Source organism: Protopterus annectens, chromosome 9.part0, assembly GCF_019279795.1.
Source record: "Protopterus annectens isolate FY-2018-M chromosome 9.part0, PAN1.0, whole genome shotgun sequence".
NCBI classification, from domain to species: Eukaryota; Metazoa; Chordata; order Ceratodontiformes; family Protopteridae; genus Protopterus; species Protopterus annectens.
In genome coordinates this window covers 96,325,675-96,347,293 of record NC_056743.1, presented here as the reverse complement: position 1 = coordinate 96,347,293, position 21,619 = coordinate 96,325,675, and the positions used below count along the sequence as shown (strand labels likewise).

At 43.1% G+C, this 21,619-nt stretch overlaps 1 protein-coding gene across 1 annotated transcript in view; it reads left to right on the top strand.

The window, feature by feature from the left end:
- Positions 1-21,619, top strand: part of TPCN2 (two pore segment channel 2) — a 1,483,468-nt gene that overhangs the window by 1,365,668 nt on the left and 96,181 nt on the right. The window contains exon 22 of the mRNA XM_044082617.1: positions 445-527. Within this exon, the coding sequence (XP_043938552.1) occupies positions 445-527 (83 nt within the window). The remainder of the gene's footprint in view (positions 1-444; positions 528-21,619) is intronic.

Sequence of the window (21,619 nt, the reverse complement as noted above, 5' to 3'; positions counted from 1 at the left end):
GATTCATTCTTGGCGCATGTGTAGTAGCATGTCAAAGTGCATAATGTCAGTCATTTGGTGTTGACATTGTGCAACATATTACTGCCATTTGATGAGCTTAAATATACCCCTCCACACACACACACACACACACAGTACCTTTATATGTGAAACACCTGCTGTGCCTCAGTATATGTATGTGTAAGGTAGATGACGGCGGTTGTGGTGTATTAATGTGCAGACTTCAGGTTTTTGGCTGCACCCCTATGAGCATCACAGACTTGAACATAAATGGAAAATCGTTATGCTAAATTAGTTTACTGCATCTTGGATATGTCCCATTATTAAGGTAAGTCATGCTTTTCTTCGAAAAATATTTTACTGAGCATATGGTCTCCTGTGTTGGTTGGCAACAACTTAAAATTGCTTCCTCAAATTTATCTTTACTCATTTCCTCTTTTTCAGGCAGCATTGGTTGTTCTTTGGAATGTGATGGTTGTCAACAACTGGCAAGTTTTTTTGGATGTATTTTCAAGATACACAACTCCGTAAGTCACATATGTTTCCGCAAGTGATCTTTTTTGCGTTTGCTACTTTTTTTTAAATAGTAAAATATTTTTACTACATAGTTCTGATAAGTTTCTGAAGTCAGTTGTGTATGATTGTATTTCTTTAAAGTATGCCTTGCAGTGTTCTTATTTTTTTTTTTTTATTCTAAGTGGCTAGAGGAGCGAATAGAATTCAGTTGTGGAAGAGGAAGAACGCAAGTGAGAAGAGGCCATCTGAGGAAAATGTTGGGCATCAAAGGTGATGTCTAATTGGTAGTGTTTGATGTCTTATGGAGGCATTTACACACGAGCCATAATGGGAATGTGATGTAGTGCAGATAGAGATGAGGATTTCATTTTTAATTTAGTTTATTTTTGACAGACAGGGTGGAATTTAGTCTGCTCAGTTAAGGAGTATTCTGTACCACTGGAGTGGTAAAGGGCAAGGAGGAAGAGAAAAAATACATGTTAGTATTAATGATTGAATGTTGAAAGACTCCAAAGTTTAAGGGTTTTGTAACCAAAATGCGCTGTGCATCACAAAAATAATGTGCTCATAGCTGGAAAAAGAGGTGGATGGTGTAAACTGTCCAGGGTGGTGGATTTGAACACACAAGGGGTCCTGATAAGAAAGAATGATGTGCTTTGCCCAGGAGTACAGGGGCGACATTAGATTAGTGGTTATTTATGCATTGTTTTACTCCAGGATCCCTGGGACAGGGATGCAAAATACCATTAAGTCAAAAGTGTTTGGCCAGAAGAAGGCAGATTCAAGATTATTAATTGCATCAACAATATTTGCAGACTTAAAGACCTTTAAAATCAGTGCATTTATTTACAAACTACAAAATTACCATAATCAATTATCTTTGCATCTATTTTTCTTAAAGTACAGAAAGTTAATACACATTGTATAGTTCACTCTTCCTTAGTGATAAATAAAAGGGTCATCATTTCCTTGGAATACTAAAGAATGATGCAGTCCATATATTTGCTGACAAAATTTTTCCCTGTATAATTATATAAGATACATTTTGTAAGTGCAGTATCTGTATCTTCCATAGTTTCTCATTCTCAGGGATACATGTCCTCATGACTCCAACACCAGTTCTGTCATACATCTTCCACAGATTAATCTGTTTGTCTTTTATATCAATCACATTGTGTACTTAATCATATACAAAATTAACTTTTCAGTGTTAAACCTAATCGTGCCATTTTGTCCTCCTCTTTATTCCACTAAAATTGCCTTGTGTTCCTAATATGGGAATGTATTTTTCTTTTGGTGTAACACTGTTCTCGAGGCATATCTTTACAGATGCTTAAACCCATATTCTTCTTGAATCCTTGCAGTCTTTTTATCAAACAATAGGTTTTTCTTTTTTTTTTTTTTTTACCCATCGTCTCTTCTGTTGCCAACCCTTTACATTCCTTTCATCCTTCTCTGCTCTCAGGATTTTAATCCATCTAGCCAAAATATGGTTCTCTAATACTGCTTCCTTATTAGCAATGCTAAGCACTTATTTATTTATTTTTTTTAACATTTGTTTACTGCAAAAGTCTGACTTGGATCAAATCCAATTTTTAGCGGACACCAGGGGAGAAACTCTCCAGATGCATGTCTTTGAAACGTGGGAGGAAACCAGAGTACCCGGAGGAAACCCACACGAATGCAAGGAGGACATACAGACCCCACACAGAAGTTACACCACCCGAGAATCGAACTGGGAACCTCTTGCTGTGAGGTGACAATGCTACCACTGCACCACTTTCTAATTGCGTACCTCTGGAAATGAGGATGGCACTCTCTTAAAACTATTTTTATAATTTTGTCGACTGGTTTAGGAAGCTGAAAGCTTTACTCATCATGCCGTCTTTCTGCTACATATGTTGTCATTGGAAAACTTTTATTATAATTGTATTTAATAATGGCAAAATTGGTAGGCCAACTAAAGTGACATTCCCTTTCCAGAAGTGCTTAACATAGTTTATCAAACTTCAGTCTTGGGTATATACAAAATATATTTATCTGTTATTGAACCGTATGACAGATAAGTAACGCGTCAAATTTCTAGCAGTACTTCTTAGTAACTGGATCAGGAAGACAAAACTCTCATTTTTATTATAAATTATCTTGTTTTTTTTCTGCATTTATTACAAATTTATGCATAAGCTCCATCGCAACTCTGTTTTTTTCTTAATGTGACAGATACCATAGCCAGGATCAACAGATGATCTGTTTTACCTGTGGATGCACAACCCTTCCCCAGTTTTTTTTGAGCAACGCTTTTAAATCTTCAATGTCTGTGAATGCGAGGAAAAGCTACAAGGCTAGTGTGCATAAATATATATATATATATATATATATATACATATATATATATATACAAATACATATATATATATATATAAATATATATATATATATATATATAAATATATATATATATATAAATATATATATATATAAATATATAAATATACATATATATATAAATATATAAATATATAAATATATATATATATATATAAATATATAAATATATAAATATATATATATATATATATATATATATATAGTTGCACTTTATCATCTGCTTTTACTGTATCTGTATTTCTTCCTACTTTATTTTGCTGTGCTGCCTTTTCTTAAAAGTGTTCATTTGCATTTATTACTGCTTGCTAGTAGCTTGATTAAATTTTAACTGTTATTCTAAGCCTTTTGGTTTAAGCACTTGAGCTTCAGGCCAGTTGTTTTACATTAGGAAGGTTTGTGGTTTACACTGTTGTGGCAGGAGAGGTAGCTTACATCCTTCTAAGTTGGCAATTGCTAGTTAAAGGCTTATTGTGCTTGCTTATTTGATTTTTTTTTCTGAAATTGGTGCACTTTGATATAGCATAGACTAGATTCAGGCCTACTGAATCTAGCTCTGTTTGTATAAATTGAGCACTAAACCAGGCCATCTTTTGTTGGTGAAGTTTCCCCTACACCCTAGTGGCAGAAGTGTGCAGTTAGAACTCATCTGATTGAAGATTTCTGGAACAGGGCTCAGTTTTGAGCTTTTTTATTGGTCATTGTTTAATTTGTTTAAATCAGTTTACTGCTGTTTGCTACTGTGATATTTAAGTGCGTATCTGTTCTCCTGTGTTAAATCGACCTAAACGTAGCTTAAATATCTTTAGCATAATCTGGTTACAGGTTTTGAAAAGAATGCTAAGTAACCACTGATGAACAAAAAATGGCACACGGAGCTGGAGAGCAGCTGATGCAATAAAAGTAAGGATGATATCACCAGTAGATTCAAAGTACAAACAATTTATTCCACACAAAGTATATGCACAAGCTTTCGTCCCTACTCAGTCAGGAACTTCTTCAAAGTAATTCAGTTAGTAAAACACACTTCATTTAAATATTAAATAGGCAGTCAGTAAACCACACTTCATTTAAATACTAAATAGGCATACAATCAATCCTAAAAACCACGCCCCCCCCTTTTTTTTTTTACTACACTGCTAGTAAAATATATCTTAAACAATAAATAAACTTTATCTCATCTCTAAAATACAATACATCAATCAACATCAGGAGGGGAACATGAAGGGGAATTACAGAGGGAGGAACCGTACCTGGAATTAAATCCTAGACCATATCCCACAATCATTGAGAACGTCACTAAGGACTTTAAAGTATTTAACTATTCTGATGTACCTATCTGTGAAAAATTGTGATATTTTTTCTAAGGATTCATCTTTTGTACCTGAACAAAAGTTGAATATTAGTCAAACACTGGTGGACCTAAAACTCTTTGTTAGAAAATTGAATTTAAATATGCTATTTCAGAATGTCAGTTATACAGGGAACTCCCTGTATGTATAGAGTAATTATAACCCTCCCATACGTAGTTTAAATACCTGAATTCTATGGAAGTAGCCCAGAAGGGGAGGGCATGATTGACAGACCACAGTGCTTTGCCAGAGATGGCCTTCATCTGTGTCCACTGGGCTTCAGGCTTCTGGCAAAGGCTGTTGCCTTCCCATAGTGCCTTTTTTAGGCAAAGTCATGAGCACAAAATTACCAACATGAAAAATTCTTCTAAATGAAATTGTAAGGTCATGCTGCTAAATGCTAGAAGTCGTAGCATGAAATTGCACTCTTTGCAAACATTCCTCACCTTGGAGGATGCTGACATTTGCGCAATCACTGAAACCTCATTCAAACTGTGGAGAGCACCCCAGCCTTACTAGGTTACTCATCCTACCATACCTTCAGATCCCAAATGGAGGGCTACAAAGCCAAAAGAGGTGGAGTTTCAATATTTGTCAAAGACGTACACACCTGCAGTCTGTTCAAACAGTATGACACACAGGAGACACTCTAGTGCAGTTAACTGTTGACAAAACAACTATTCAAATCATAGCTAGCTACCGACCTCTAACCATAACTCAGGAAACCCACTCCACCTCTCTGGACTTACTTGAATTCATCAAGATTCAACCCTCTGTCCTGATCCTGGGTGACTACCCAGCCGTAGATTAGAAGACCTAGCCCAAACACGAATGCCCAGAGATTCCTCAACTTCATTAGTGCCAGTGTATTGTGTGATATCCCCACAAGAAGTGAAAATATCATTAACCTGGAACTAACCAACATAAGTTGCCACTGTAGCACCCCTACAGTATCATCCTCCTTTTTTAAGATCCGACCATAAAACGATCACTTTCAAAGTCACCATCTCGCCTGACCCCCCCCCCCCCTTCTTGTCAGGGTCGGACAAAATTTTTCCAAAGCTAACTACAATCTCCTGAAGTCAAGTATAAGCTGCTTCGCAGCCACCTTTCCCTTTAGTTGGAACTAGCACCAATGTCCAAGCCTACACCAAAAAGCTATATGGGCACCTACACAGCTGTATGGACTCAGCAGTACCTGACAGGATCAAATTATCTTCCTCAAGGAAGAGTAAACCTGTCTGGTGGACAGCAGCAATAAACAAACTCTATAATAAAAAGGAAACAAATTTGCTGTCCTGCACTAAGAAGGAGCAGGTGCCAAGTTGGAAGCATTCTCTCCTTTTGTCTGAACAAGCAAATAAGGTCACTGGTGAAATCCTTTAAGGCCAACTTCGAGTCCAAATTAGCCACATCCACAAAGGACAGTCACAAGACCTTCTTTACATATGTCTGCAGTTTCAACGATAACACCCAAATCTGCTCTGAACCTCGTGGTCAACAACACCACATACACAAATGCCGTACATATAGCCATTCTGCTGGCAGACAGATCCAGTGAAAACTTCACCCCCCCTATGCCCCATCAGTAAACCAGAACATCCCCAGCACCTGCCCCCTCCCCTCATCACCAGGGAGCAGGTCTTTAATGCCCTCTCAAAGGCAAAAAATACAGCCTCCATGGGCCTGACAACATCCCTGCCTGCATCCTACATGAATAAAGGCATTAGCTCTCAGCACCATTAGGCACTCTAGTTAACCAAGGCCTGAACACCAGCTTCATCCCAGCTGAATGGAAGACAGCCACTGTCATCCCCCTACACAAAAGTGGACCCAGGTAATTATAGGCCCATCAGCCTAACTAGCCTGATCTGCAAGGCCATGGAATGCATTATCAAGGACCTTTGGCAACCTCTAAACACTTGACCCCACACAGTATGGTTTTGTTAAAGGGAGATCAGGCCTGTTAAACTTGGTTGACTTCTTTGAAACAGTCACCAAAGCCACGGACAAGGGGAATATGGTGCACACCGTCTACCATGACCTAGCCAAAGCCTTTGACACTATTCCTCACTCGGGCATAATAGATAAACACTCCCAGTTAGGCATCAACCCATATGTTACTGTATGGTTAGCTAACTGGCTCACTGATAAAACCCACTCAGTCAAAATAGAGGAAGCCACCTTTAGTAGTAGACCAGTAAGGAGTGGTGTACCCCAAGGATCAGTCTTGGGGCGTCTGCTGTTTGGGATATACTTTTTTGAGGTGCAAGCTAAAACCAGTGGTCTGTGGCTGACCAAGTTTTCAGATGACTGCAAGCTGGATGCTGTCTTAAATTCCCCTAGTGATGTGAACATTCTCTAAGAGGGCCTTACCCAAACTAATGACTGGTGCCTCAAACTGAATTCCCTTTGGGGAAAATGGCATCCCCACTAATTATTACATTAATAACATACTAAGCATGCAACCAATAATGAGGGACGTGGGCACCCAGGTTGATAGCAACCTGACTTTTGACCACCACACAGCCTCCATTGTACAGAATGCTTTCTACATGGCCCACCTCATAAATAGGGGTATTTCATCCAGGAACAAGGAGGTCATAACATCCCTGTACTCTTCCCTTATCATACCCATTATCGAGTACAGTGCCTCCTTCGGAATGTACCTTGCCAAGCACAGGCAGAAGCTGGAGAGACCACAGAGTTTCCTGACCAGGAAAATCTAGTGTCTCAAACACCTGTCCTATACAGATAGGCTAGAAGCAATGTCTCATACAGACTGCTCAGAGGTGACCTGTGTCTGGCATACAAGGCCATCTCAGACCCAGCCTTGATGGAGCTGCTACATATGCGTTAGTCAAACTGCACTCAAGCAAACCGCACACAAGGCCTCAACCTGGTCGTGACATTAATAGAACTTGTTGGTGGGATAGATTTGTGTCCCGAAGACTCACCCATCTGTAGCATAGACTCCCTCTCTATGTCAAGCAGATTACCTCACTAGTCCTCTCTAAGAGGAACCTGGATGACTGGATGGGAAACAGAAAATACACCCATTAGATCCCACCTATGTCCCTTCTGGACAGGGTAAATGGGTGCTGACTTTGTGGGAACATGGGCAGGCTAGGTTTATAAGGGCCTATGAACCTAGATTATATATATAAAATATGGGTCTACTTCATTTCACTGAAAACTCATTTTGTTGAAAGTTATATATGGCCTTTTCCCCACTGTAGTGCGATCCTGGCGTTAGTATATAAAGTAAGGGAGAAATGGGGGGGGCGTAGCCCCCCTGCCTGTTTTAAATGTTTTAAACCATAGACATGGATACTTACAAGTCCAATGAATAACTCTTTCCAGAAGACAATATATAACCAAACTATGTGGGGGGCTATGTCCCCTACACCTCCCAGTGTGGGGAGCTCTTCCCCCCACGCCCCCTCTTACTTTATATACTAATTCCAGGATTGCACTACAGTGGAGAAAAGGCCATATATAACTTTCAACGAAATGAGTTTTCAGTGAATTGTGCACAGGCAACTGAGTTTCACTGAAATGAGCTTTCTGTGAAATGAAGTAGACCTCTATACACACATATGTGTGTGTGTGTATATGTACATATATATATATATATATATATATATATATATATATATATATATATATATATATATATATATATATATATATATATATATATATATATATATATATGATCTACAATTACCAAATCAGCGAACCACAGAATGTCAAGACCAAAAAGCCAAACTTTCTAATCAGCAAAACGTCACAATGCCGAAAGTTCAGAACATTGAAAGACATTACTGTGTATGCACCAACCTAAACACTTACAAATGTTACAAGGCAATTAAAAATGACCACTAAACGAACTACTATACACTTCACAATGTGTCTGCAGGGGGGCTGCCCCCCCTTCTGGAGGCTATGCCCCCCCCCCCCGAAACTTATATATACCAACTCTGAGATTGCACTACAGTGGGGAAAAGGCTAAATGTCCTGATCTGCACTCTGTACCATGATCTCCACCAGCAATCCTTGTAGCAGATAAATTATCATAAAACCTTAAAACATTTAATTTACCTGTTCTCGTAGCTCTGAGCAAATTTACACTATCAGGGCAGTTCGGTTGGAACTAGTGCATGCGTAGTAGTATTTCAGTGTTCTAATCATTTGGCATTGTGATGTTTTGCTGATTAAAAAATTCAGCATTTTGGTCTCAATGTTTTGTGGTTTGCTGATTTAGTATACGATGATATGAACAGGATCCATATATACATTACTAATATGTTATACCCCTGTCTTTGTATGAGATGCCCTTTTTTATATCTTTACTTGAAAGCGTGTTGAATCATTTAATAGTGATATAAAGCCTTTCTTTTCCATGATTTTCTGTAGCTTTACTGTTTTTATCAAATACAGTTTCAACATCAGTTGGCAACATCTGTATCTTTTAAGCATGTCAGTCGTAGTTCTTTTAGATGTGTGTGTGCAGATTGCACAAAACTGATAGATGAAGTAATTTCTTCTTTAGAGCTGACAAGAGGCACTAAGGTGAAAAAATTTGAGTGAATTACCTCCTAAAGTAATAGATCTGTAGTATTTTTGACCAATGTAATTTCCTTTCTTATAGTCAGGGACTTTAATTTGTGTTGCTCAAGACTCGAAGTCATACTTCTCAAACAAAGTTTGATCAAAGTAGTCTACGGCTTGCTTTTCTCAATGCAAGAAATTGATTGTTCCCAGTACTGCTGTAAACTTTAGACTATTTAGGTTGTTAGTGTAATGTACTTTCCTAGTGCCATCGGGGCCAGCTACTTTTGCTCTTTGTAAAACACTTGTAACTTCTGCTGTTCCAACTGTTTTTTTCCTTCTTATTTTTCAGCTCTTCCCAGCTTCAAGTCATTAAACTCATTTTTTGTCAAAGCACTTCTCTCTGTTACACTGTAACACAACGTTATTTTATTTCTTCATGTGCTTTTATTTACTTCCAGAATGCATTGTCATTCTGCAGGATTAGTTTGCACATTTTATTCCATCATATATTCTGCAGAGATTTATTTTTCCATCATACAAAGTTATCAGCCTATAATTAAACAGTGGTCTATCTTAAATCCACTTTAGTTGCCTTATTGATTCTTCTGTGTCTGCCACTCCATGTCTAACCATCCAAATGTCTCAAATCTTTTCACATTATGGTATTCTAGTTCTACCCTTATTAACAATGTCTTGGATTAATGTGTTATAGTATAGCCACGGTGGTGCAGAGGTAGCATTGTCGCCTCACAGCAAGAGGTTCTCCCGTTCGATTCTCGGCTGGAGCGCCTTCTGTGTGGAGTCTGCATGTCCTCCCTGCGGTCGAGTGGTGTTCGAAAGACATGCATGAATGGGTGTGCCTTTGTTGAAGGTTGGCCGTCGGGCTGGCACCTTGGCACCGTAAAAAAAATCAACTGCCAATCATTAGCGGACCGGAGTTCCACTGTGGCGACCCCTAACCGGGAAAAGCCGTAAGAAAAACAACATTGATGTTTTCTCTCTTTACTTTTCCATAAGATATTACCTAATTTCTTTTCCCCATTTGGTTGTACCTACCATATGTTCTTTTTTCCTTTGAGGCTCTTTTCCATGCCTCAAATTTAGAGCTATAGGAAGATTATCAGAAGATTATCATTTTTTATGTTTATAGTTATTTATAAATTACTCCTGTAAATATACCTTTACAAAAACAATTTGCAACTGACCCTCAAAATGTGTAATATTTGCATGAGTATCAAACAATGTGAGTATTGAGGGTTGTGTCCCTTGGCTGTTGACTGTGGTGCTTTATGAAACTTTTCTTCATGGGATATGTTAGTAGTCTTTCTAACAATTGTTGAATGTTCCATTTCTGCCATTTAAATCACCACAGGTAATTATTTCCTTTCAGCAGTATATGTTGTATCCATCCATCCATCCATCTAGATTTGTTCAGCTTTACCTCCTGACATGTTACTGCTTGGGAAGTTAAAGGTTTGCAGCATAAGACCATTTCTCATTGCAGGCAGTGGTGACTCGTGATATTTGGACTGCAGCCCCCCCCCAGCTGTAAACCAAATCTCCAGCTGTAACCAAAAATCCTGGAACTCAGGCATACCTGCATGGGAAACTTGAATCTGGACTGCTGTTTAACCTGTCCAGATTCAGAAAGAGGCAGCAGGCTGCAAATACCCCAGAAGTCTATGCAGCTAGAACTGCATAGACTGGAAGGGTATCAGACTACAAGGTCTGCAGTCTGTGCATGCTCAGAACGGGCAAGCTGAGCAGGTCATTCTGAGTGCAAGCATGTGTGGTATTCTGGCGCCAAGAAACAAGAGCTGCTGCTCTTGGTTTGAATGGAGTGGAGGCTGAATTATTTGGGCTGGCTTACTGACCAGGAAACAGCGGATGGCAAATGTCAGCACCAGGAAATGTGATGTTTTGGTCCGTCAATGGGCATGCATTTACTCTGGTGTGTGAAGGATTTTATTTATTTTGGCATATCATTCCTGTGTGCATGTGCGTGTGCATGCATGTGTGCATCTAAAATGCCCCAGTTAACTAAAACTGGTGGCTAGAGAGATTAACCCAGGCTCAAACCCTCAACCTTAGGTACAGGTAGCAAGATCCTGAATTCCTTACCCACCACCACTTTTTCAGTTCCTCATTTTTAATTCACTAAACAATGACAGACATTTGACTTTCAGACTTCATATTCCATCAAGTACATGGTAACATGAAACATTTTATTCTAGCAATTTTCTAAGTTTATAAGATCAGTATTTGAAATGTGTCACTAGTTTTAGGGGCTTTATTCCCCCATTATTGGCTTTGTGGAGTTTTTTTTTTTGTGCTAAGAGGTTGAGAGCTATGTGTGAGATCTGAATTCACTGAATGTTTGGGGGCTGTATTCCCCCATTATTGGCTTTGTCCAGTTGTTTTTTGCTAAGACGTTGAAAGTTATGGGGAGAACTGAATTCACTAAATGATAGCCATTTAAGTTTCAGTCTTCCTGTCTTTGAAGAAACAGCTGATTTGACATAGTGGTATGTTGCTCTGACTATAGTACACAGGGTCCTGGGTTAAAGACGTGGCAGTGAAATGCATGGAAGTAGCACAGCATTTTATTCTAGCAACTTTCCAAGGATGTACCAGCAATATTTAAAGTGTGTCCCTGGTTTTTGGGCTTTTGTCCCCCCAATAAATGTTGGCTTTTTCAAGATTTTTTGTGCTCATGTGCTGCAAAGTTGAGAGATACAGTTCAGTGTCAGGTGGATTTTACAAAGAGCTAAGAGCTTCAGGAGAAGAGAAGTTTAGTGCTGCTTATGCTGAGTCTGCTTGCATTATTAACACAACAGGTAGTTTACTTGTTTTGTATGCAGAAAGCTGTGGGTTCTATTCTCACAGTCTGTAGATGCATTACTGTACTGTGTTGTATTTTAAAGGTGGTGGATGCTGCATTCCTGAAAATGTCCTCTTTGGCGGAGATACCTAGTAACTATCAACCTGTTTATCCATGTGCTATCCATTCCCTATTGCAATATTACTGTAACATGCGTAATTTATTCATCAAGGGCAACAGGCACTTTATTTATAGATGAAACTATGAAACATAAAGTTGTTTGCTAGCAGCAACCTCTTCATTCGTTACAGATCTCTTTAATGTGGAATTATTTAGATGACTTTTACTTCTGCAGAGATTGTGCATATTTACCAATACTGGTGGATATTAGAAGTTTGAGTAGACTTTTATGATGGAAATGTTCTGAATTGGGCACTTTTACCATAATTGGTGCATGCAAGCTGAAGTAGTTAACTTCATTTGATTATCAACCTGTGGGGTGTTGGATCCAGATCGGATCCGAGACGGCAGTTTCACCAGCATCTGATCCAAGCTCCTCCCCTTACCCATAATACCCCTCCATCTCCTTCCTTCAGATCTCGTTTGCCATGGCTTTGCCAAGCAGTGTGGTCTAGAGCTCCAGGCATGATAGGTACTTTTCTTCAGGGTTTTGTGGGCGTTTTGCATTGTGATAGTGTAGGTAGGCTTCCTACTGTCTCTTACCTCCCCTTCTCTCATTTTTTGTGTCTTGTTCTTCAAAAGAAAAAAAGTTAGCGTCTTGTTAGGTAGTTTAGGCCTTGTCTCCCTTCCCCTACCATCCAAGTGAGTGTGTGTGAGTGTTGGGGCTGGGTAGTCAGTTCAACCTTGTTAGGTTACACTGTTTTGAGTGTTGGATATGGCTGATCAGCAGGCTAAGCTGATCTTTAGAAAATGCACAGTGTGTAGCCATAAGTTGTCCCCTGCAGATGGCCACACTCTGTGTGTTGTGTGTCTGGGGGCAGCCCATTTATTGTCTGACTGCTCTATTTGTGTGGGGTTTAACCCCAGGGCCCTTGAGGATCGTAGGGCAAAATTGATCCTTAAGGGACTTCTGCCTGCGACGGAGGTGGCTGCCTCCTCTTCTCCTTCTGTTGCAGTCATAGCCATGACCACACTTTCTACTTCGGCCATGGTCTCCTCTCCCTCCCAGGCCGGCACTCGACCTCTCAATCAAAGGCCTGTGGCTAGGGAATCTAAGAAAGAGAGGGGCAGGGACACAGAGAGAGAGAGCGAGACAAGGGGAGAGAGAGATCCCTGGACCATTCAGATCTAGTGGGTTCTCCCCCCAGACAGAGTTTTTTCTAGGCCAGCTTCCCCTCTGCTCAGATCACCAAGATTCTCACTGGAGCCGAAGGAGCTTAGGCCACTTTCTAGGGCCTCCATACACCAACCCTCTCCGTCGACGTCAATGGCCTCGTTGAGGTCCACCCATAGTTTATCTGAAGCAGACATGAACAAAATGATGCAAAAGTTTAATTGCACCCAGATTCAGATGGGGGTCTTGCCAGCCCCCCCTCCTTCCGAAGGGGGAGGCTCACTTCCCTTCTTTGCCCCGATATCTCCTTCTCCGGTCTGACCCCCAGTATCAGAGTTCTTGGATCCAAGAGGTCCCGGAGTCAAGGGGCCAGTTCCAATGGTACCAGGTACGTTGATGCCGTCCATTACCTTCAGCACGTCAGACCGACTAGTTCGGACCCAAGCTGCTCTCAGTGCCAGAGCCTGGGTGTTGGATCCGAGGGGTTGGGCCTTTCTCCATTGGCGCCAACACTGTCGGGTCAAGGTCTAACCGTCAGTATCTCTGCTTTGTCAGGCTCAGCTTCGATCCCCATGACGGATCCAGGGAGAGCAGTCTCCTTACCAGATGTTCATCTTGTTTCACTGTTGCAGTCCTAACTAATGGGTTATCCGGCTCCCAGTAGCTTTCGATCGGCCAGAATACCAAAGGTAAGTAAAAATGACATCCGCTGCCATCGGTTGTAAAGGACGTCAGGGTGTCTGATACAAAAGGAGGCAGCTGACGTCTCTTCCTCAGTCTTCCTTGCCACAGAGCCTGAAGCAGAAGGTTTTCATGCACGAGTGCAGGTCGGCAGATTACCTTGGTTCATTTCCAGCTACAAGAGTTGAAGTCTACTACAGCTAAGTACCCTGTTGGGGATCCTCTTTTCTTGCCTTAACGAATGTCAGAAAAGGTTAATAATTGCCTTGCCTGTGGAAAGCAGATTCCCCATAGAGATTTTCATTACTATTGCGTTACCTGTTTAGGCCTTGACCACAAAGTTCCCAATTGTGATCTTTGTGCCTCCTTTAATCCGTGTACTATCCGTCGTCGGGCTAAGATTTTGGCTAGGCATTTAGGAGTTTGGCCTAAATTCGTTGGTATGGCGTCCACCGGTCTTCAGGCTTTGGATATTCCGAAGAAGCACAAGGACCGCAACACATCTCAGAAGTCTAAGTCCTCGGATGAGGTTAAGTTGGTCGTCAGTCAGGCAGGAGCCAGTGAGACGCTTTTGCAGTCCCTGCAGTCCGCAGATGTACAACCGCAGGCCTTGATTGAGTCTGACTCCCTTAGGCCTTCAGCCTCCATTTTGTCTTCCGACCTGTCGCCGGTCGCCTCTTCTGCTGGAGCCGGAACCACTAGGCTGACTCCGGGGTCCAAGGCCTCTGTTTTGCGCTCTGACAGCAAACTTCTTCCCTCGACTCCTGCTGCTCCTTCGGCAGTTGCCAGGCCTCCTGAGTCCTTCAGGTTTGCAGGTAAGCCTTCCATTCATAAGCCTGTGAAAAGGCAGGCTCCAATTCCTTCTAGTTCCCCTAAATCCCAAATGGTTAAAATGGCTAATACTTTAACTGTTATTAGGGGTTCTCAGCCTCATCCTCCCAAAAGGAGTAGGGATGTTTCTCCTGAGGTTTTGTCCTGTTCAGGGTCTGATTCTTCCAGCATTTCTGCTGATGAAGATGAATTTTCTCAGGCTTTTTCTCCCTTTGAGGATTCAGATGTGGAGGAGTCCATCCCTTCAGCCTGTCTTCCAGAGGATTTCTCTTTTGGTGACACTTTCAATACCTTCAGGGAACATTTTAAATGGGAAAGCCAGGACTAACCCCAATCTAAGAAACGGATTAGGGAGTTTCTGGATTTACCTCGGCATAAGCCTCTTGCTATTCCCCCTGTGTTGGAAGTTGTTGATGTTTTTCTGGAAAATTCCTAGTCTCCAAATTTGATTCACCCTGCTCCCAGGAAACCTGACAGGTACTACAGAGTCCCTGATTCTCACCTTTTTCTTTTCAGGAACCCGTTGGCGGATCCAGAGGTTATTTCTCAGGGCCCTAAAGGAGTTAAGGCCACTGTTACCAGGAATCCTGTTCCTTGGGATAGGGAATCTAGGAACCTAGATAGGTGGGGCAAGAAAGTTTATACATCTGTCACCCTAGCTATTAGGGTACCAATTGCCTTTTTCATATGCTGAAGTACCAACAGCACACCTTGGAGGCTATTAAGTCTAAGATAGCAAGTGTACCTCCTTTGGCAGAGAGTAAAGTCATGCAGGATTTGTTAAATTCAGCCACTCTGGTCAATAAGCATTCTTTGTTTTGTGGTTTTGACATCCATGAGGCCTTCAGTAGGGCTACGGCTACTGGATCTGTTATTAGAAGGCACACTTGGCTCAGAGAACAGCCTCTTCCAGAACCTGTCAAGGCTAAGCTTTTGGATGTACCTCTGCATAAAGACAATCTTTTTGGCAGCAAAGCTGAGGAGGTACTTAAGAAGATGGAGGATAACGCCAAGTCCATGCAAACTGTTAAGGATTTTCTGCAAGTCCAACCCCCTCACTTAAGCAGGAATTACCCTTCCAAGAGTTGGACCTTTCCTGATACCAGCAGACAGAGCCGATCCAGGACTAGAGGCTACAAATCTTCTAGGGGGCAGGTAGCTAACCCCAAAGGTCTAGGCAGTGGCAAGCTTCCACTTCTAAGGCGGAAAGCTCCAAGCCTGCATCTCAATTTAAACACTTTCAATGACTTTTTACAACTTCTGCCTGTTCTTGCTTGCCTGGAGAGTCCTTTAGGGGGAAGGCTGGCCCTTTTTTCAGCTGTCTGGGCCTCTATCACAGATGACAAATGGGTGCTCAGAATGGTGTCCCTGGGGCACAAGTATTCTTTCCACACCTTTCCAGCTCCCAAAGGATTCACAGATGTTCCTCCAAACCAAAGGGCAGAAGTAGAAAAACAAATTTTGTCTTTGTTTCATCTGGGAGCAATAGACTCAGTTCCTGCTCAGCAGGTAGGCCAGGGCTTTTATTCCAGGCTTTTCCTAGTTCCAAAAAAAAAGAGGGTACCTGGCGCCCTCTCCTAGAACTTTCCATTCTGAACTCTTTTCTAGTAATGCCAAAGTTGAAAATGCTTACTCTGCATCAGTTTCTACCAATGCTAGAAAAGGATTCCTGGCTGGTAACCCTGGATCTCAAAGAGGCTTATCTGCACATCCCTGTCACGGAAAGTTGCAGGCAGTATCTTCGTTTCAGAGTGGGAAAGCAACATTATCAATTCTCTGTGCTGCCCTTTGGCTTATCTACTGCTCCCAGAGTCTTCACAAAGTGCCTGACCCCAGTCATTGCTTTTTGCAGACAGAAGAAAATTCAGATTTACCCATAATTGGATGACTGTCTGATTCAAGCAAGTTCTCAGGAGCAACTACTAAAGGGTCTGGAATTCGTAAAGACTCTTCTCTCTTCCCTGGGTTACACTATCAATGTGGAAAAATCAAAAATGGTACCATCCTAGGAGATAACATTCCTGGGAGCGAGTCTGAACACAGCCACCCAGATGATATATCTCGCCCAGGAGAAGCAGACAACTCTTTCAGTTTACTTCAAGGACTTGGCAAGCCTGTCCCAGCTCCCTGCAAGGAAATACGTGCAAGTTTTGGGATTCATGGCATCTTGTATTCTCATGATTCCATATGCAAGACTGCATATGAGGAAATTACAATGGTACCTCAAGAACATTTGGTGTTAGCATACACAGGACCTGGATATGATGATACTTCTGCTTCCATCTCTGCAGACGGAGTTTCTATGGTGGGCAACAGCCCGTTTACAAAATGAAGGCGTGCCCTTTCCAACACCTCCTGCCACTCAAGTTCTGACTTCAGACGAATCGGGCTATGCCTGGGGAGCACACCTGGATAGCAGATGCATACAGCGACGGTGGAACGCCCAGCAGATGCACCTGCACATAAATCTAAATGAGTTGATTGCAGTTCAACAGGCCTTACTAGCTTTCAAGCATCTTCTTTCTCCAGGGACCATGCCTGTCAGAACAGACAACACCACAGTCATGTAGAACATCAACAAGCTGGGAGGGACTCACTCTTACCCCCTGTGCAGACAGAGCATGAATCTTTGGTCCATGGCAGCATCCTTGGACCTGCATCTCCCAGCTCAGTTTCTTCCAGTGTTTTGGGAGACCAGTTGAGCAGGTCAACCCTGGATCCTCATGAGTGGCAGCTGAACAGATCAGTCTTTTACAGCATTATTCAATGTTGGGGCACACCTCAGGTGGATCTTTTTTCCTCCCCAGACAACCATCTTCTACCTCTGTTTTGCACCAGACAGCATCACAACAGAGCCTGGAGAGTGGATGCTCTGTCCTTCCTTTGGACGTTGCTATCTGTTTATGCCTTCCCTCCTCTTCTACCCAGAGTGTTATTGAAGATCAGGGACGAATGACCAAGGACTATTCTCATAGCTCTGGACTGGCCCAGACAGCATTGGTATCCTCTGCTTCGCAGTCTCTCCCAATTTCCTCCTTGCCATCTTCCTCTGAAGCCAAATCTTTTAGTTCAGGAAGAGGGAATCATTCTGCATCCTCATCTTCAGTCCCTGCATTTGGCAGCATGGCTCATTGTATGACTCCTTCCTTATCTTCTTCCCTTTCCCAGCAGGTGGTTGATGTGCTGAAGGAAGCCAGAATGCCTAGCACTAGGAAGTCCTACGCTGGCAAATGGGAAAGGTTCTCTCACTAGCTGCAGGCTAGAGGGGAATCTTCTTCTCAGCCTTCCCTTCCTCTGATCCTGGAATACCTGGCTGAATTGCTTCAGGGTGGTCTTTCTTTTTCCTCTATCAAGCTGCATGCTTCAGCCATTTCTGCTCATTGTTCTTTTGAACAAACAATCTTCTCTCATCCCCTGATGAAAATGTTTCTCAGAAGTGCTTGCAACTTAAAACCACCCAGAAGGGTGCCTACTCCAGCCTGCGATCTTAATTTTGTTCTAGAGAAACTCATTGTTCCTCCTTTTGTGCCAGCTGCCACTGCAAATTTAAAGTTTCTCTCTTGGAAGACTGCCTTCCTCTTGGCTATAACTTCAGCAAGGGGAGTTTCGGAGCTGCAGGCTTTGGCTGTGGAGCCTTTTATTATTTTCCATACAGACAGGGTCTCTCTGAGAACCAATCCCTCCTTTATGCCTAAGGTGGTCTCTAGATTGACTCTTAATCAGTCCATACACCTTCCTAATTTCTTTCCTAATCCCCGAAATAGAGGTGAAAGGGATCCTACATTCTCTTGATGTGCACGGACAGCTCAGGTTTTACCTGGACAGGACTATAGATCTTTGGAAATCAGCTCAGTTATTGGTCAGTTTTGCCCTTGGAGCTCAGGGCAGGGCTATTTCTAAGCAAACCATTTCCAAGTGGATTGCACATTGTATCACCTTTTTTACTCCTTTCATGGCAAGGTTCATCCTCAAGGGGTCAGGCCCCACTCAACTAGAGCAGCTTCCACTTCTGCAGCCTTTTTAAGGGGTGTCCCTACTAAAGATATTTTGGAGGCTGCCACATGGTCTTCTGTTCACACTTTCACAAAATATTATAATTTGCCCCTGTTTTCTAGTGCCAGGACAGGGTTTGCCACTGCTGTGTTGCAGGGCATTATCTCCAACCCTTGATTCTATTGGTTCCTCCTCCCTTTTCTCTGGGCTTTGGTAATCAACCCATTAATTAGGACTGCAACAGTGAAACATAATGAACATAGTACATTTGTGTACACTTACCGTAAATGTAGATGTTCGACTGTATTCACTGTTGCAGTCCTGGTTCCCTCCCTCCTTCCCCCTTTTTGGTCCTCTCCTATTCTCTTTTCCTGAGATACAGGATGAATTGGGTATTTGCCAAAATTACTTTTGGTTTAGCCTTTTTTCTGGGGACTTGTGGCAAGAAAGACTGAGGAAGTGACGTTGGCTGTCTCCTTCTGTATCGGACGCCCTGACATCCTTTACAACGGACGGCAGCCGATGTCATTTTTACTTACCTTTGGTATTCTGGCCAATTGAAGGCTACCAGGAGCTGGATAACCCATTAGTTAGGACTGCAACAGTGAATACACTCGAACATCTACATTTTTGGTAAGCGTACACAACTGTACTTTCCTCAGGAGGCTCATTCTCCCTCGGCGTTCATGGTGGAGAGAGTTCTCTCCAGGGGATCGAGGCCTCTGACCATCTCATCAGATTCCGCCCTGACTCCCTCGCTTCTGCCATTTTGCCCATGCAGGGTCAGCCTGTGCTCGAGGTGCCCCAGACCATTTCCCTCGAGGAACCTCAAGTAGTTTGAGAGTCCTCTCCTGACAGTCCTACCAAAGAGATCTCTCGCGAGTGAACGTGCAAAAGGAGGCACCTGGACTCCTCTTCAGAGTCCCTCACTGATGATACTGACTTGGAGGAAGGGGAAGGTTCTCCCAGATCACCCCCCCCCCGACGATGTCTCCTTTGGAGACATCATGGAAAAATCCTGCGCCAGTGGGGGGGGGGGTTGGTCCACCCCCCCAAACCTTCCTCCGACGACTCTGTGTTGCTGGAGGCCTTTGACACGGGCCCATCTACCTCCTGGGTGTCCTCCCCCGTGGATCCCTTGGTGGACCTCATTACCACCAGGGCATGGAAGGAGCCGGACACCATGGAGTCAATTCCCAGGCTCCCTGATAAGATCTTGAGCCTCCAGTGGACAGACCAAGCTTGAACAAGGGGTACCCTGTGGACGCCATGGTGGTAGCATCTGCCACAAGAAAGAACTGGCCCAGGAAAGTTCTATGGTCCATCCCCCCCCAACCGAAAGTCCATGACGATGGATCATCTGGAAAATGGACATATGCTTCAGCCACATTTTGTATAAGGGTGCTGAATTATTTGGTCCATGTTACCTAGACTACAGTGAGACCTCATTAAGGAGTTCACTGAGTCGCCCCCAGAGTCCATTTCTCCTGAGGATAAACGCACATTCTCCGTGAGAATGGCCACTCTCAAAGCGGTTACGAATATGTCCATGCGCCTCCTGTCTTATGCCCTGAAGGAGCAGCAAGGGCTGCCGGGTCTGGCATTGCCGTGAAGCGGAATGCCTGGCTTAGGCTTTGTCAATTCACAGAACCCTTTAAGGCTTCTTTCACGAATGCCCCTTATGATGGTTTTTCCATGTTTCAGAAGGCAGTTCGTAAAACATTAGTCCAGAGTGAGACGGATGGGTAGACACCGTCTGCCATCGGAATCCACTTCTCTAACCCCCAAAGATCCTATTCCAGGAATCAGAGGGGGCAAAAGAAGATGTGGTTCCGGAAGTGTCAGTATTCCCGGGACACTCGGAACTCACCTTCCCCTAGAGGCAGAGGTGGTCAGGACAGACGCCGACCCAGAGGCAGGGGGAGTCTGAGAAATTTTGGGTCTCGAGAACCGTTCTCGGACAGACCCACGCAACAACCCTGAGGGATTGCCTGATTGCTCTGTTCTGGTGGCAGTCGGGAGTCATCTTTTGATACACCTGACGACATTGGTGTCTGTATCTTCAGACCGTTGGGTGCTGCAAATAATATCCAGAGGTTATACAATCCTCTTTCTAACTCCTCCAGTTCCACCAAAACATCTTCCGGATGTTCCACCCATGCAAAGGGAGGCAGCAGCAATAGAAATCAGAAAGCTACTAAGGAAACGAGTCATCCAGCCTGTCCCCCGAGATCAGTCCAGATCAGGCATCTATTCCGGCTTCGTTTTGGTGCCAAAAAAGATGGGGGAACCGAAGGCCCATTTTGGACCTTTCTACACCAAACATGTCAGTTGTCAAAGAGGAGTTCCGGATGGTCACTATACAATCCATTCTGCCTTACCTGCAGGAGAATGACTGGATGTGCTCCATAGATCTCCAGGGCACGTACTATCACATCAGAATGCACAGACGCTCCAGGAGGTTTTGCCACTTTTGGCTAGGGCCAATCACCATCAGTTCCGAGCCCAGCCCCCCATTCTCACCACAGCCCCCAGGGTGTTCACCGAGGGCATGGCAGTAGTAGCGGCTCACTTGAGGCTTCAGGGGATACAGGTCTATCCATACCTGGACGATTGGCTCCTCAGTACTCCTACTAGGCGTCTGCTTTGTCAGGCCAAGGATTATTTCCTGAAATTCAGACGTGCTGGGCATCACAATCAATGTATCCAAGTCTTCTCTAGATCCTGTTCAGGTCTTGGACTATTTAGGATCGAGAATCGATACATTTCTAACTAAGGTCTTTTTAACTCTAGAAAAAGTCTGGAACCTACAACTTCATGTATCTGTGATACTGCAGTCTCATCTTCCACCAGCCAAGACGGTTTTGAGAACCTTGGGTTACATGGCAGCCACCATTACTCTTCCCCCCAGTGCTCGCCTTTATATGCGAATTTTGCAGTCAACGTTAGCAGTCCAATGGTCCTTTTTAGATTTGCCTTTGACACATCCTATTCACATCAGCAACACTTGCAGGAAGTCTCTCCAGTGGTGGATACATTCCCTGGAGCTCATAGAGGGACGCCTGTTTCTTGCAGCCCCTCTCCAAGGCACGGTGACCACTGACACCTCGCAACTAGGGTGGGGGGCATTGTTTGGGTAGGACGGTACAAGGCATGTGGTCCCCAAATGAGACCAAACTGCATAGCAAT